The sequence below is a fragment of the Saccopteryx bilineata genome, chromosome 7 (genome assembly GCF_036850765.1).
Source record: "Saccopteryx bilineata isolate mSacBil1 chromosome 7, mSacBil1_pri_phased_curated, whole genome shotgun sequence".
Lineage (NCBI taxonomy): Eukaryota > Metazoa > Chordata > Mammalia > Chiroptera > Emballonuridae > Saccopteryx > Saccopteryx bilineata.
In genome coordinates, this window is record NC_089496.1 from 48,276,680 (window position 1) to 48,289,987 (window position 13,308).

At 41.7% G+C, this 13,308-nt stretch overlaps 1 protein-coding gene across 15 annotated transcripts in view; it reads right to left on the reverse strand.

The window, feature by feature from the left end:
• PDE1C (phosphodiesterase 1C) overlaps positions 1-13,308 on the reverse strand; it is a 458,978-nt gene that overhangs the window by 201,316 nt on the left and 244,354 nt on the right. For 11 of the 15 annotated variants that reach the window (XR_010726522.1, XM_066238369.1, XM_066238367.1 and 8 more), the window contains one exon: positions 9,686-9,712. The exons of the other annotated variants lie outside the window; for them this stretch is intronic. Coding sequence is in view for 10 of the 11 variants with exons in the window: in XM_066238369.1 (XP_066094466.1) it covers positions 9,686-9,712 (27 nt within the window). In the remaining variant the exon portion in view is untranslated. The remainder of the gene's footprint in view (positions 1-9,685; positions 9,713-13,308) is intronic. 15 annotated transcript variants of the gene reach the window in all.

Genomic DNA, 13,308 nt, shown 5'->3' on the forward strand with positions numbered 1-13,308 from the left:
ATCGAATATTATGGATACAAAAGAAAGAGAGGTAACACAAATAGATGTGGAAAAATCTATGGAGAAAAGACTTAACATATTGGAAGCCTTGGAGCTAAATGACAGAGAATTTAAAATAGAAATCTTAAAAATACTCAGAGATATACAAGAAAACACAGAAAGGCAATATAGGGAGATCAGAAAACAACTCAATGAACACAAAGAATATATTACCAAGGAAATTGAAACTATAAAAACAAATCAAACAGAAATGAAAAACTCAATTCACGAGCTGAAAAACGAGGTAACAAGCTTAGCTAACAGAACAGCCCAGATTGAAGATAGGATTAGTGAAATAGAAGACAAACAACTTGAGGCACAACAGAGAGAAGAAGAAAGAGACTCAAAAATAATAAAAAACGAGAAAGCCCTACAGGAATTGTCCGACTCCATCAGAAAGAGTAACATAAGAATAATAGGTATATCAGAGGGAGAAGAGAAAGAAAATGGAATAGAGAATATACTCAAACAAATAATAGACGAGAACTTCCCAAGCCTGTGGAAGGAACTAAAGCCTCAAATTCAAGAAGCAAACAGAACACCAAGTTTTCTTAACCCCAACAAACCCACTCCAAGGCACATCATAATAAAGATGGCACAAACCAATGACAAAGAAAAAATTCTCAAGGCAGCCAGGGAAAAGAAGAGTACAACATATAAAGGAAGGCCTATTAGATTATCATCAGATTTCTCAGCAGAAACTCTACAAGCTAGAAGAGAGTGGACCCCAATATTTAAAGCCCTGAAAGAGAGGAACTTTCAGCCAAGAATACTATACCCATCAAAGCTATCCTTCAAGTATGAAGGAGATATAAAAACATTCACAAATACAGAAAAGATGAGAGAATTTATCAACAGAAAGCCCCCACTCCAGGAAATACTAAAGGGGGTTTTCCAACCAGATTCAAAGAACAAAAGAAAACAACACCACAAGTAACAGCTCCACCAAGAACACAATAAAACCAAACTTAAACTGTGACAACAAAGGAAAAAAAGGGGGGAGAGGATGGAGATTAACAGTAGCAAAGGATGATGAAGTGCAGAAATACTTATAAGATAGGGTACTACAATGAATATGGTAGGTACCCTTTTCATTACTTAATGGTAACCACCCTTAAAAAAACCACCACAAAAACACTTGACTTAAAAAAGGTAGCAACAGAGGAAAGAAGTATGGAACACAAACAAACAAAAACAAATGATAGAAAAACAAAAGAGAAGAATCAAACTAGATACAAAACTAACAGAAAGCAATTTATAAAATGGCAGTAGGGAACCCACAAGTGTCAATAATTACACTAAATGTAAATGGATTAAACTTACCAATAAAAAGACACAGAGTAGCAGAATGGATTAAAAAAGAAAATCCAACTATATGCTGCCTACAAGAAACACATCTAAGCAACAAGGATAAAAACAAATTCAAAGTGAAAGGCTGGAAAACAATACTCCAAGCAAACAACACCCAAAAAAAAGCAGGCGTAGCAATACTCATATCTAATAATGCTGACTACAAGACAGAAAAAGTACTCAGAGACAAAAATGGTCATTTCATAATGATTAAGGGGAAGTTGAATCAAGAAGACATAACAATCCTTAATATATATGCACCAAACCAAGGAGCACCAAAATATATAAGACAGCTACTTATTGACCTTAAAACAAAAACTAACAAAAATACAATCATACTTGGAGACCTCAATACACCGCTGACGGCTCTAGATCGATCATCCAAACAGAGAATCAATAAAGATATAGTGGCCTTAAACGAAATACTAGAACACCTGGATATGATAGACATCTACAGGACACTTCATCCCAAAGCGACAGAGTATACATTTTTCTCTAGTGTACATGGAACATTCTCAAGAATTGACCATATGTTGGGCCACAAAGACAATATCAGCAAATTTAGAAAAATTGAAATTGTACCAAGCATATTTTCTGATCATAAAGCCTTGAAACTAGAATTCAACTGCAAAAAAGAGGGGGAAAAACCCACAAAAATGTGGAAACTAAACAACATACTTCTAAAAAATGAATGGGTCAAAGAAGAAATAAGCGCAGAAATCAAAAGATATATACAGACAAATGAAAATGAAAATACGACATATCAGAATCTCTGGGATGCAGCAAAAGCAGTAATAAGAGGAAAGTTCATATCACTTCAGGCCTATATGAACAAACAAGAGAGAGCCGAAGTAAACCACTTAACTTCACACCTTAAGGAACTAGAAAAAGAAGAACAAAGACAACCCAAAACCAGCCGAAGAAAGGAGATAATAAAAATCAGAGCAGAAATAAATGAAATAGAGAACAGAAAAACTATAGAAAAAATCAATAAAACAAGGAGCTGGTTCTTTGAAAAGATCAACAAAATTGACAAACCCTTGGCAAGACTCACCAAGGAAAAAAGACACAGGACTCAAATAAATAAAATCCAAAATGAAAGAGGAGAGATCACCACAGACATCATAGATATACAAAGAATTATTGTAGAATACTATGAAAAATTATATGCCACCAAATACAACAATCTAGAAGAAATGGATAAATTCCTAGAACAATACAACCTTCCTAGACTGAGTCATGAAGAAGCAGAAAGCCTAAACAGACCAATCAGCAGGGAGGAAATAGAAAAAACTATTAAAAATCTCCCCAAAAATAAAAGTCCAGGCCCAGATGGTTATACTAGTGAATTCTATCAAACATTCAAAGAAGACTTGGTTCCTATTCTACTCAAAGTCTTCCAAAAAATTGAAGAAGAAGCAATACTTCCAAACACATTTTATGAGGCCAACATAACCCTCATACCAAAACCTGGCAAGGATGGCACAAAGAAAGAAAACTACAGACCAATATCTCTAATGAATACAGATGCTAAAATACTAAACAAAATACTGGCAAACCGAATACAACAACATATTAAAAAAATAATACATCATGATCAAGTGGGATTCATCCCAGAATCTCAAGGATGGTTCAACATACGCAAAACGGTTAACGTAATACACCATATCAACAAAACAAAGAACAAAAACCACATGATCTTATCAATAGATGCAGAAAAGGCTTTTGATAAAATACAACACAATTTTATGTTTAAGACTCTCAACAAAATGGGTATAGAAGGAAAATATCTCAACATGATAAAGGCCATATATGATAAACCATCAGCCAACATCCTATTAAACGGCATAAAACTGAGGACTTTCTACCTTAAATCAGGAACAAGACAGGGTTGTCCACTCTCTCCACTCTTCTTCAACGTGGTGCTAGAAGTTCTGGCCAGAGCAATCAGACAAGACAAAGAAATAAAAGGCATCCATATCGGAAAAGAAGAAGTAAAGCTATCACTTTTTGCTGATGATATGATCCTATACATCGAAAACCCGAAGGACTCCACAAAAAGATTATTAGAAACAATAAACCAATACAGTAAGGTCGCAGGATACAAAATTAACATACAAAAGTCCATAGCCTTTCTATATGCCAACAATGAAATATTAGAAAACGAACTCAAAAAAATAATCCCCTTCACGATTGCAACAAAAAAAATAAAATACCTAGGAATAAACATAACAAAGAACGTAAAGAACCTATATAATGAAAATTACAAAGCATTGTTAAGGGAAATCGAAAAAGATACAATGAGATGGAAAAATATTCCTTGTTCTTGGATAGGAAGAATAAATATAATCAAAATGGCCATATTACCCAAAGCAATATACAAATTTAATGCAATTCCCATCAAAATCCCTATGAGATTTTTTAAAGAAATGGAACAAAAAATCATCAGATTTATATGGAACTATAAAAAACCCCGAATAGCCAAAACAATCCTAAGGAAAAAGAATGAAGCTGGGGGCATTACAATACCTGACTTTAACTATATTATAGGGCCACGATAATCAAAACAGCATGGTATTGGCAAAAAAATAGACACTCAGACCAATGGAACAGAATAGAAAGCCCAGAAATAAAACCACATATATATGGTCAAATAATCTTTGATAAAGGGGCCAACAACACACAATGGAGAAAAGAAAGCCTCTTCAACAAATGGTGTTGGGAAAACTGGAAAGCCACATGCAAAAGAATGAAACTCGACTACAGCCTGTCCCCGTGTACTAAAATTAATTCAAAATGGATCAAAGACCTAAATATAAGACCTGAAACAATAAAGTACATAGAAGACATAGGTACTAAAATCATGGACCTGGGTTTTAAAGAACATTTTATGAACTTGACTCCAATGGCAAGAGAAGTGAAGGCAAAGATAAATGAATGGGACTACATCAGAATTAAAAGTTTTTTCTCAGCAAGAGAAACTGATATCAAAATAAACAGACAGCCAACTATATGGGAACTGATATTTTCAAACGACAGCTCAGATAAGGGCCTAATATCCAAAATTTACAAAGAACTCATAAAACTCAACAACAAACAAACAAGCAATCCAATAAAAAAATGGGAAGAGGACATGAACAGACACTTCTCCCAGGAAGAGATACAAATGGCCAACAGATATATGAAAAGATGCTCAGCTTCATTAGTTATTAGAGAAATGCAAATCAAAACTACAATGAGATACCACCTCACTCCTGTTAGATTAGCTATTATCAACAAGACGGGTAATAGCAAATGTTGGAGAGGCTGTGGAGAAAAAGGAACCCTCATTCACTGTTGGTGGGACTGTAAAGTAGTACAACCATTATGGAGGAAAGTATGGTGGTTCCTCAAAAAACTGCAAATAGAACTACCTTATGACCCAGCAATCCCTCTACTGGGTATATACCCCAAAACCTCAGAAACATTGATACGTGAAGACACATGTAGCCCCATGTTCATTGCAGCACTGTTCACAGTGGCCAAGACATGGAAACAACCAAAAAGCCCTTCAATAGAAGACTGGATAAAGAAGATGTGGCACATATACACTATGGAATACTACTCAGCCATAAGAAATGATGACATTAGATCATTTACAGCAAAATGGTGGGATCTTGATAACATTATAAGGAGTGAAATAAGTAAATCAGAAAAAAACAAGAACTACATGATTCCATACATTGGTGGAACATAAAAATGAGACTAAGAGACATGGACAAGAGTGTGGTGGTTACCAAGGGTGGGGGGGGAGGGAGGACATGGGAGGGAGGGAGGGAGAGAGTTAGGGGGAGGGGGAGGGGCACAGAGAACTAGATGGAGGGTGACGGAGGATAATCTGACTTTGGGCGAGGGGTTTGCAACATAATTTGATGACAAAATAACCTAGACATGTTTTCTTTGAATATATGTACCCTGATTTATTAATGTCATCCCATTACCATTAATAAAAATTTATTAAAAAAAAAAAAAAAAAGGTCGGGGTCCACTGTTCTAGATTTTAATGGTCCATACTTTCAAGCACCATGAGCAATAAGCAACACTGTTGGCTAGCTTAGTGATCTAGCGAGAACAGTGAGTACACAATGTTCTTTCCTCCCAACAGACACTGCTCCCAATGACCTTCAACACTGATATCTATCGTAGGACTCACCATCTTCTATTACAACTGTTCTGCTTATGTGTCTAACCTAGAAGCCTGTGCACCTCTTCATAGAGGCTATTTCTTCCAGGTCTCGTTTCCAACAAGTATATGGCAACAGCAGGTACTAAGTAAACTTCTGTTCAATTGAAAGATTTTTGTAAAGTACTATATGTCCGTGACTATAACATGCTTATTGCAAGGATGAGAGACTCCTTTGGCTAAATGTAACTGCTCACAGAGAATGAGTAAATCAGATAGAATCAGAACCAGAACTTGTACTTAAACGATCTAAATAGAGCTAAGATTAATATCAAACAAATCAACAGAAACTTTCATGCTAATGAGGGTTCTGGTATCTGGTGTGGCTTCAAACTCCAGCTCCTGATCATCCTGACCAAAGGACGCCCACAGCCCAGACAGATGATGAAAACTGGTCCCTCAGGTTTGTGAATCTGCCTTTATCCGTACCTCTGCCTCTGATGGCGCTGACCAATCAATCACAGCGTTCACCAGCATACTGAAATAGGCGTATGTGTGTGTGCTTGTGTACATGCACGGGTGCCTGTGTCAAAAACACTTCTAACACATATTCAGCTTATAATGTCATCTCTGACAGCAATTCCTTTCTCCTCCGGTAGCAGCCCAGAGTGAGTAGATTATTTCTGGGTATTTGTTATCATTTTGTACACGGTCTGGCACGCTTTCTCAAGGATATCAACTTCTTAAAGCCGAGCCAGACAACTTGGAAGCAGCGGCTGTAGGAAAAACTACCTGATGAGAATTTTATGGAGCAGCGGGTTTCCTGTGTAATCCTCTCTAGCTGGCAAATTATTACCCTTTCTCCACTTCCGCAAATCTCCTGGAGCAATTGCTTCCTGTTGACAAGAGTCAGTCTCAAGGCAAAAGGGAGGGTCCTCTCAATCGTGTGGACATAGAGCCAATCCAAGAAGGCTTTCCTTACCGGTGCCCTGGCTAGCCCAGTGAAGAGTACTTATCATTCTAAAGAAGATGTGGTACATATATACAATAGAATACTACTCAGCCATAAGAAATGATGACACAGGATCATTTACAACAGGAATGGACCTTGACAACATTATACCGAGTGAAATAAATCAGAAAAAGCTAAGAACTGTATGACTGTCTACATAGGTGAGACACAAAATTGAGACTCATGGACATAAAGAGGAGTGCAGTGGTTACCAGAGGGAGGAGGATAGGGGGAGAAAGGAAGGGAGAGGGAGGAGGGAAGGACATAAACAGGAACAAATATAAGGTGACGGAGGATGATCTGACTTTGGGTGATGGGTATACAATATAATCGAGTGTTCAGATGATGTGGAGATGTTTGCTCAAAATCTATGTACTCTAGTTGACCAATGTCACCCTGTTAAATTTAATCATCTAAATTTAAAAAAAAATTTTTTTAAAGAGTACTTATTCTATTGGTTGAAATTCTGGTCTTGGAAGAGATGAGTACATTTCCCTTAATGCCAAAAGTGAGACTCACTGTCACCAAAACATTCTCTTGGGCTACTAATATCTGCTGAGTACTCCACAAGATACTTAAAGAAAGCTACCTAGCTTGGTTGAGTTAGTAGGACGATAATGATTTGGAAGGCTAGTGGATTTTTTTTTTCTTCCACATGAACTTGAAAGGTGAATAAATAGATAATGAAATAAAATGAAACATAGCAAGAAAAAAAGAAAAAGTTTAAACAAAGGTAGATTATTTTTGTATTCTGGGCTGTCTTTCCCCTGATGTCCAAAGCAAACTTAAGAGATCTCAAGTTTTTAATATCACATTTATATTATTTCATTTTCCTTCCTGAAGCCACCAACTTTTTTATTTTGACTATTAACTGAAGCTCTATAGCTACATTTAGAATTCAATTAAACAGTTGAGTTCACACTAGTATGCTTGTCCCTAACATGAAAACACACACACACACACACACACACAATTACTCCCAATCCAAATGAATCATCAAATAGACAAGTATACAAACCAACCAGCATCTGATAAAGGGATCAAGATATACTTCAAAGTGTCTACTATTCACCAAATGAGGTCTCCACATATTTCAAATTTACAGATTGCTGCAGAAGGTCTCAAGCAAGACCACTGTGGAAAAAGCTGGGTGTTTGGTATATGAAGAAAGCCTCAAATTCTGTAATGTCCTAGATATAATCTCTGCCCCCTCCTCTTGAATCAGGGTGGGTTCTGGGATACCCTGACCAGTAAGGAACAGAAGTAACTGGCAGCATCCACTCCTCATCTCTTTGGAGCACGTGAGCTCGGAAGCCAGCTCAGAGTGCAGCTCCTCTGAGATCACCTTGCAGTAAGAAGCCCCAGTTCCATGCGGACACCCTGGAGGATGGAAGCTGTGTGGAGAAGAGAGAGAAACAAGGGGCTCCACGGCTCCCCACACGTGAATGAAGAAGCCGTCTTAAAAGCTGGCCCCTCCGTCTGCAGCAGCCCAAGCTAACAGCTGGTGGGTCAGAGTCAAACCACGCAGCCATGTCCTTCCTGAATTCCTGACCCATAAAATCATGAGCAAATAAAAACAGTTGTTTTTAAGCCATAAGTTTAGGGGTGATTTGTGTCACTCGGGGATAGATGAGTAGACATGGATCTATCTCATATGAAAATATGTGGGTGGCTAAAAATATAGAGTTCAAATCAATCCTCTACTAATTTGCATTTTACATGACTTCAGTGAAGCTGGTACAAGAGAGTCTGTTTCTCTTTTTCACTGACATAATCAATGCAACAGCGGTCACGTCAAGTATGCAAAAACATGCTTTCGAAAATAATCGACAAAGTAACCTGAAACTTGATGGCTCTGAGCAGCATTCTTGTGAGACTCCGTCTTACCTGTCCATTCATCTCTCCTTAAAATAAAACTGAAGCAACTTCGAAGTATCTCATCCCCCAGGTTAAAGTACAGGTTGAAAGTGATAAATTACCTTTTACTACTGAAGGCGATTATGCCCTCTAACTTGAGTGATTAATTTACATCCGGCTCAGTGGTTCCTATCCAATTACTACCATGAGCCCGATGAACCCGAACAAGACAAATTTATTTAGCCATCTGTATAAGCTCACTATATTTAGAAAAGCACAGCAACCCCTAGGAAGCTTTTACATTTTAGTTCATGTTCTCTCAATGATTTGTGCACCCCTATGACGCCTATCAAATGATCCCACCGCTACTTTGAACGACGGACTTTATTTGGAAACCACGGGGACATAGGAGTCTCCGCTGGGGAATGATATGCAAAATATATGCTTTCAAAAATAACTGACATGGTCCTTTCAAACCTGACTCACTAGAAAAGGTAACGTTAAAGAGGTCATTGGGAAAGTACCGCTGTTGAAACCTATTGGCATTCTATCTGCACCTGTGATGCTGAATCTGAAAGTAATCTGTTAAAGGTATAAAAAACCAAAGTCCAACACAATCCAGGAAAAGCAGACATAAAGCCTTTTCAACTTCGGTGTGGGCTCGGACTGCTTGGTGAACAAATGGTCTAAGGCGACTCTGTTTCTTTGCCATCTGCTTCCCAAACTTTTCTCAATAAAACGAGAGTACCGGAGGGTGGTGACGGCTGACACGCTTCTTTAAATCATCCTTTCCACAGTGAAATCGAAGAGACGATCACTGCCCTTCAAAGAATTTGTACGTTGGCTTTGAGCTCAACAGCACTTTGTCAGCGAACCAGGCAAGGGAGAATTTCAGGCAAAGGAGAACGCAAACACTAAATAGTGTGGTTAGAGACCCTTCTGTGTCCCCATACATAAACCTTCAGCACACCGCCCCCACCGCAGACCAGCCCCTCTCTGGCCAATGTTTTAGTTAAATCACTAGACAGTTCAGCAGTAACTAGCTTTTTAATCCACCAGGTCCACTCATGTGAAGGCAGACACTTACTGTGCCGCACTGAATGCCTACAATCAATTTTTAATTACAACAGCAGCAGCAGTCCGACAATAAAGCAGGCAACTCACTGGGAAGGAACCAAGAGAGACTGTTTATTACACATGAACGTCCGCCATGAGCCAAACTTGTCGACCAACCCCGCTGCCCTTCCTCAGAAAGAGCCTCTTACCTCTGGGACGTTTTCTTATATTTCCTCCTGTAGGAAAAGAAGCATAAACACGTATCAGGACAGGGTTTAGCACAGGTTAGAAAAAGACAGCATGGGTGGGGGCGGCCATGGAGGGGGCACTGCAGGAGGTGCTCTCTGTGAAGCTCGGGGTCCCAGCCCAGGTAAGTTCCAGGTTACGGTGTTATTCGGGGGTCAGATGCACATCACCATAGTCTTAACAGTTACAAAGAGCCGCCCGAAGAGCTCTACGGCTGTGCCCCTGTGTTGTTCCCTTTCCCCTCTGCGGGCACTGTAGCATCTTGGCTGAGGTCAAGCTTGAAAGACAGCAAGATCCAGGTTCAAATCTCAGCCCTTCCATTTGCCAGATCCATGGGGTTGTTGAGGAGTAAATGGCAAGAGGCTTAAGAGGCACTTCCTTGGCTGGCACATATTCAACGGTCAGTGACTACCAGCTGTTTGTGCTGTCACAATGGCTACTATCACCCCCATTGTCTAGCACTGAAGTCTCTCTCTGGAGAGATGTGCCTTTTACAATGTAAATGTACAATCATGCAGCTACCCCGTGAGATCGGACCAGAGGTCTCCAGAGAAGGAAGAAGGGAGGAAGGGGACAACGGGGAAGTCTAGAAGCGGAAGCGGCCAAGGCAGCATTAGGAACAAGGTCGTGGCCCCACGGCAGGCTCAACCTGGAAGGACACCTCCCCTTCACTCAGCCTGGACCAGGCACAGACCTTCGCACCTGCCTGCCCAGGAAGCAGGAGTGGCTGAGTTTGCCCACCTCTCCTATTTACGGAGTTCTTTCCATCCCGGGCAACTGTGCTGGGCTCCAGGCCCCTCCATGGATCCAACGGAGGTAACACCCACCCCAGCCACCTCACCGAGGTGAGAGGGCCGTTCAAGGGGAGCATGGGCATAATGTTCATCTTCCCAGTATCCAGGGGTGTTCACGTCTGGGTTGTTTTTCTTGTAGACCCCGAGGACCCTCAGAAGAGGTTTAACAGGCTCTTCACTGGAGGGGATGGAGGGATCCCCAGGAAAGGCAACGCTTCCCAGAGGCCCTTAGTTCCACACCTGCTTTCCCATTGCAGTCACTGCACCCCGGAAGCCAAGCCGCCGATGCACTCATGGAGCTGGACGTCGCATGTTTAAAAACAAAAATAGCGCGGCTGTTTCAACTTCAGGATCCCTATGACCGGTTACTTCTCAGTTCAGAGGAAAACGTGCATGGAAGGGTTAGTTGTTAAGTGCAGAAAGCAGCATGCAATGCAGAACACGGTGTGACCCTGACCAGATATGCACCGATGCCCATCAGTCTGAAAGGAAACACACCTGAATGACGACCCTGACTCCAGGGTAACAAGTTAACGGGTCGCTTCTTTTGTTTTCACTCCCATGGTTTTTCAAATTTGCTTTTTAGAATCAGCATTATGAATATCGTTAGAAAAAAACATAAAATATAAATACATGTATATATATATACATATATATACATATATATAGTTACATATATAGTTATACACACACATACAGGACTATATGGAGATACAGATTGCGATTGATACATGGATGAATTATACCATATAAATAAGGAGGAAGGCCAGCTAACCGTACTAAATAGCTATGAAGTGGGAATAATCAGAGCGCCTCTCTCACAAGCTGACGAGGAGAAAGAAATGAGATGGTCCCCGAATGTCGGCTCCCCAGAGGCAAGTTCTTCGTAAGCTTCCCCACTACATACCAGTGCCGACAACTGTGCCTTGCACACACACCCCCAAAGGCTGTGATGAACGTGCACTGACCGTCCGCTCTCCCCCACGTGGACCCCATCACCAGGGACAACTCAGACCCCCCAGGCAGCAGCCGGGGGCTGAGGTTCCATCGGCGGGCACAGAGCACAGCGAGCTGTTGGGTACCTGTGACCCCAGCCTTTGTGAGCACTGCTGTCAGAGGAACTGGGCTAAGAAGTCCCCAGCAGGACCAGAAGATAACCCATGGAGAGTGCGAGGACCAAAGGGAAGGGGGCAGGGGGGCCCGACGGAGGCCCCGGGCCTCAAGCCTGAGACCCAACTCGTTCTCCCAGCAGAGGCTGTCTTCAGAGGCCAGAAGAAGACAACTTTTGCCCTAAGCTTCCACAGAATTCTCCCAGCATTCACCCAGGACCACACAAAGGCACCGCTGGGGGCGCCAAGAAAATCGAAGATGAACAAAAATACCTAAGAAGGGCTCCCGCTGCCGTCGGCACCTACCAGGAACAGGCGCTGGACATGCAGCGCGAATCCTCTAATAACTCTGAGATCCGCTCTCCGAAAGAATCTGAATTCTAAGAAAGGAAGGGAATACAGACATGTGCCTGAAGTGTTGTTTTATTCCCCAAAACATTCAACAAAAAGGAAAATAAATAAATACCTGTACTCCTTTTTGTTTTTAAAGTGTTATTTTATTATAGTAACAATATGAGGGGTGGCTAAAAACGCTTTATGAAAGAGGCAGTCGTGATTGATGGGTGGGGTGTCAACAAGGGGAAATACGTCAGCATGAGGCAAACAGGTAGGGAAGGCATGCCTCAGCCCAGCCCAGCCCAGCCCAGCCCAGCCCAGCCAGATGCGGAGGGAGAGAGCAGTACAAAGGCTGCAAAGTGCTGAGGACAACGTTTTCTAAAGGAATAACATGTATACTTATTTCTTAAAAAGAAAATAATACCTGGGAGAAGGGGTACCCTCTTGCATTGTCTTGTCTCATCTTCCGTCACAGGGAAAGACACCAGGGCTCTGGAATGTGGCCGCGCTGGCTCAAACCCCAACTTCCCCTCCTCTCTCGCTATGGGATCTCAGGCAAGCTGCTCTATGCAAAGCAAGCTTCCTTTTCCACATCTAGAATGTGGAAGGGATTGTCACAGAGGACAGAAGGCAGCAAATTTGCAGGTACCATGCATGCCATACAGGCCGCATTCTAAAAAGGTCAGGCCCCTCTGCCCCTGGTTTTGAGCCTCTTGAGGTCAGGGGTCCTACGGGATGGGTCTCTATCTATCCCACGGGCTTGCACGTGGTCATCGGCATACCACAAATGCTTGTTGGCCAGATAAATGAATTCTTTGCACCTGCCACTCACACTTATCAAAATATGGTTGTGCATTTGGCAGACCCAAAGAGAGAGAGACCAAAAACCTGATTTTCAGTCCAGCTCACCTTCCTGACCCTCGCTCCCCACCTTCACTGATACATTCTTGTCCTCACAAGTCCTGAAGTTGGCCCTCCCCGTCTGTCCCATTTCGACACAGAGAGCCCCCAAATCAAGACAGACCCAACGCAAACAGTGTCACCTTATGCCGCAGTTGGAAGGTCAGCACTTAAAGCACAGGAGAAAACGCAGATCCGTGGAACTCGCCCTCATGCTGGTCCTGCTCACAGATCACAGCGACTGGGCGAGTCCGGTGAGATCCGACTGGGCCCTGCTCAGCTCTCAGTTCTCAGCCGTGAGGCCACTTCCTCCTGAAAACCTCCCAGGGCGTCCCCAAACTCAGTAACGCCCCTTCCCTGCGTCGCCGCATTTATCACTGTGGAAGGTGAGAAGCTGCTGTGCTGGAGGCAGGAACGATGGAAACTGCCGGCTGTTCATTAATAGTG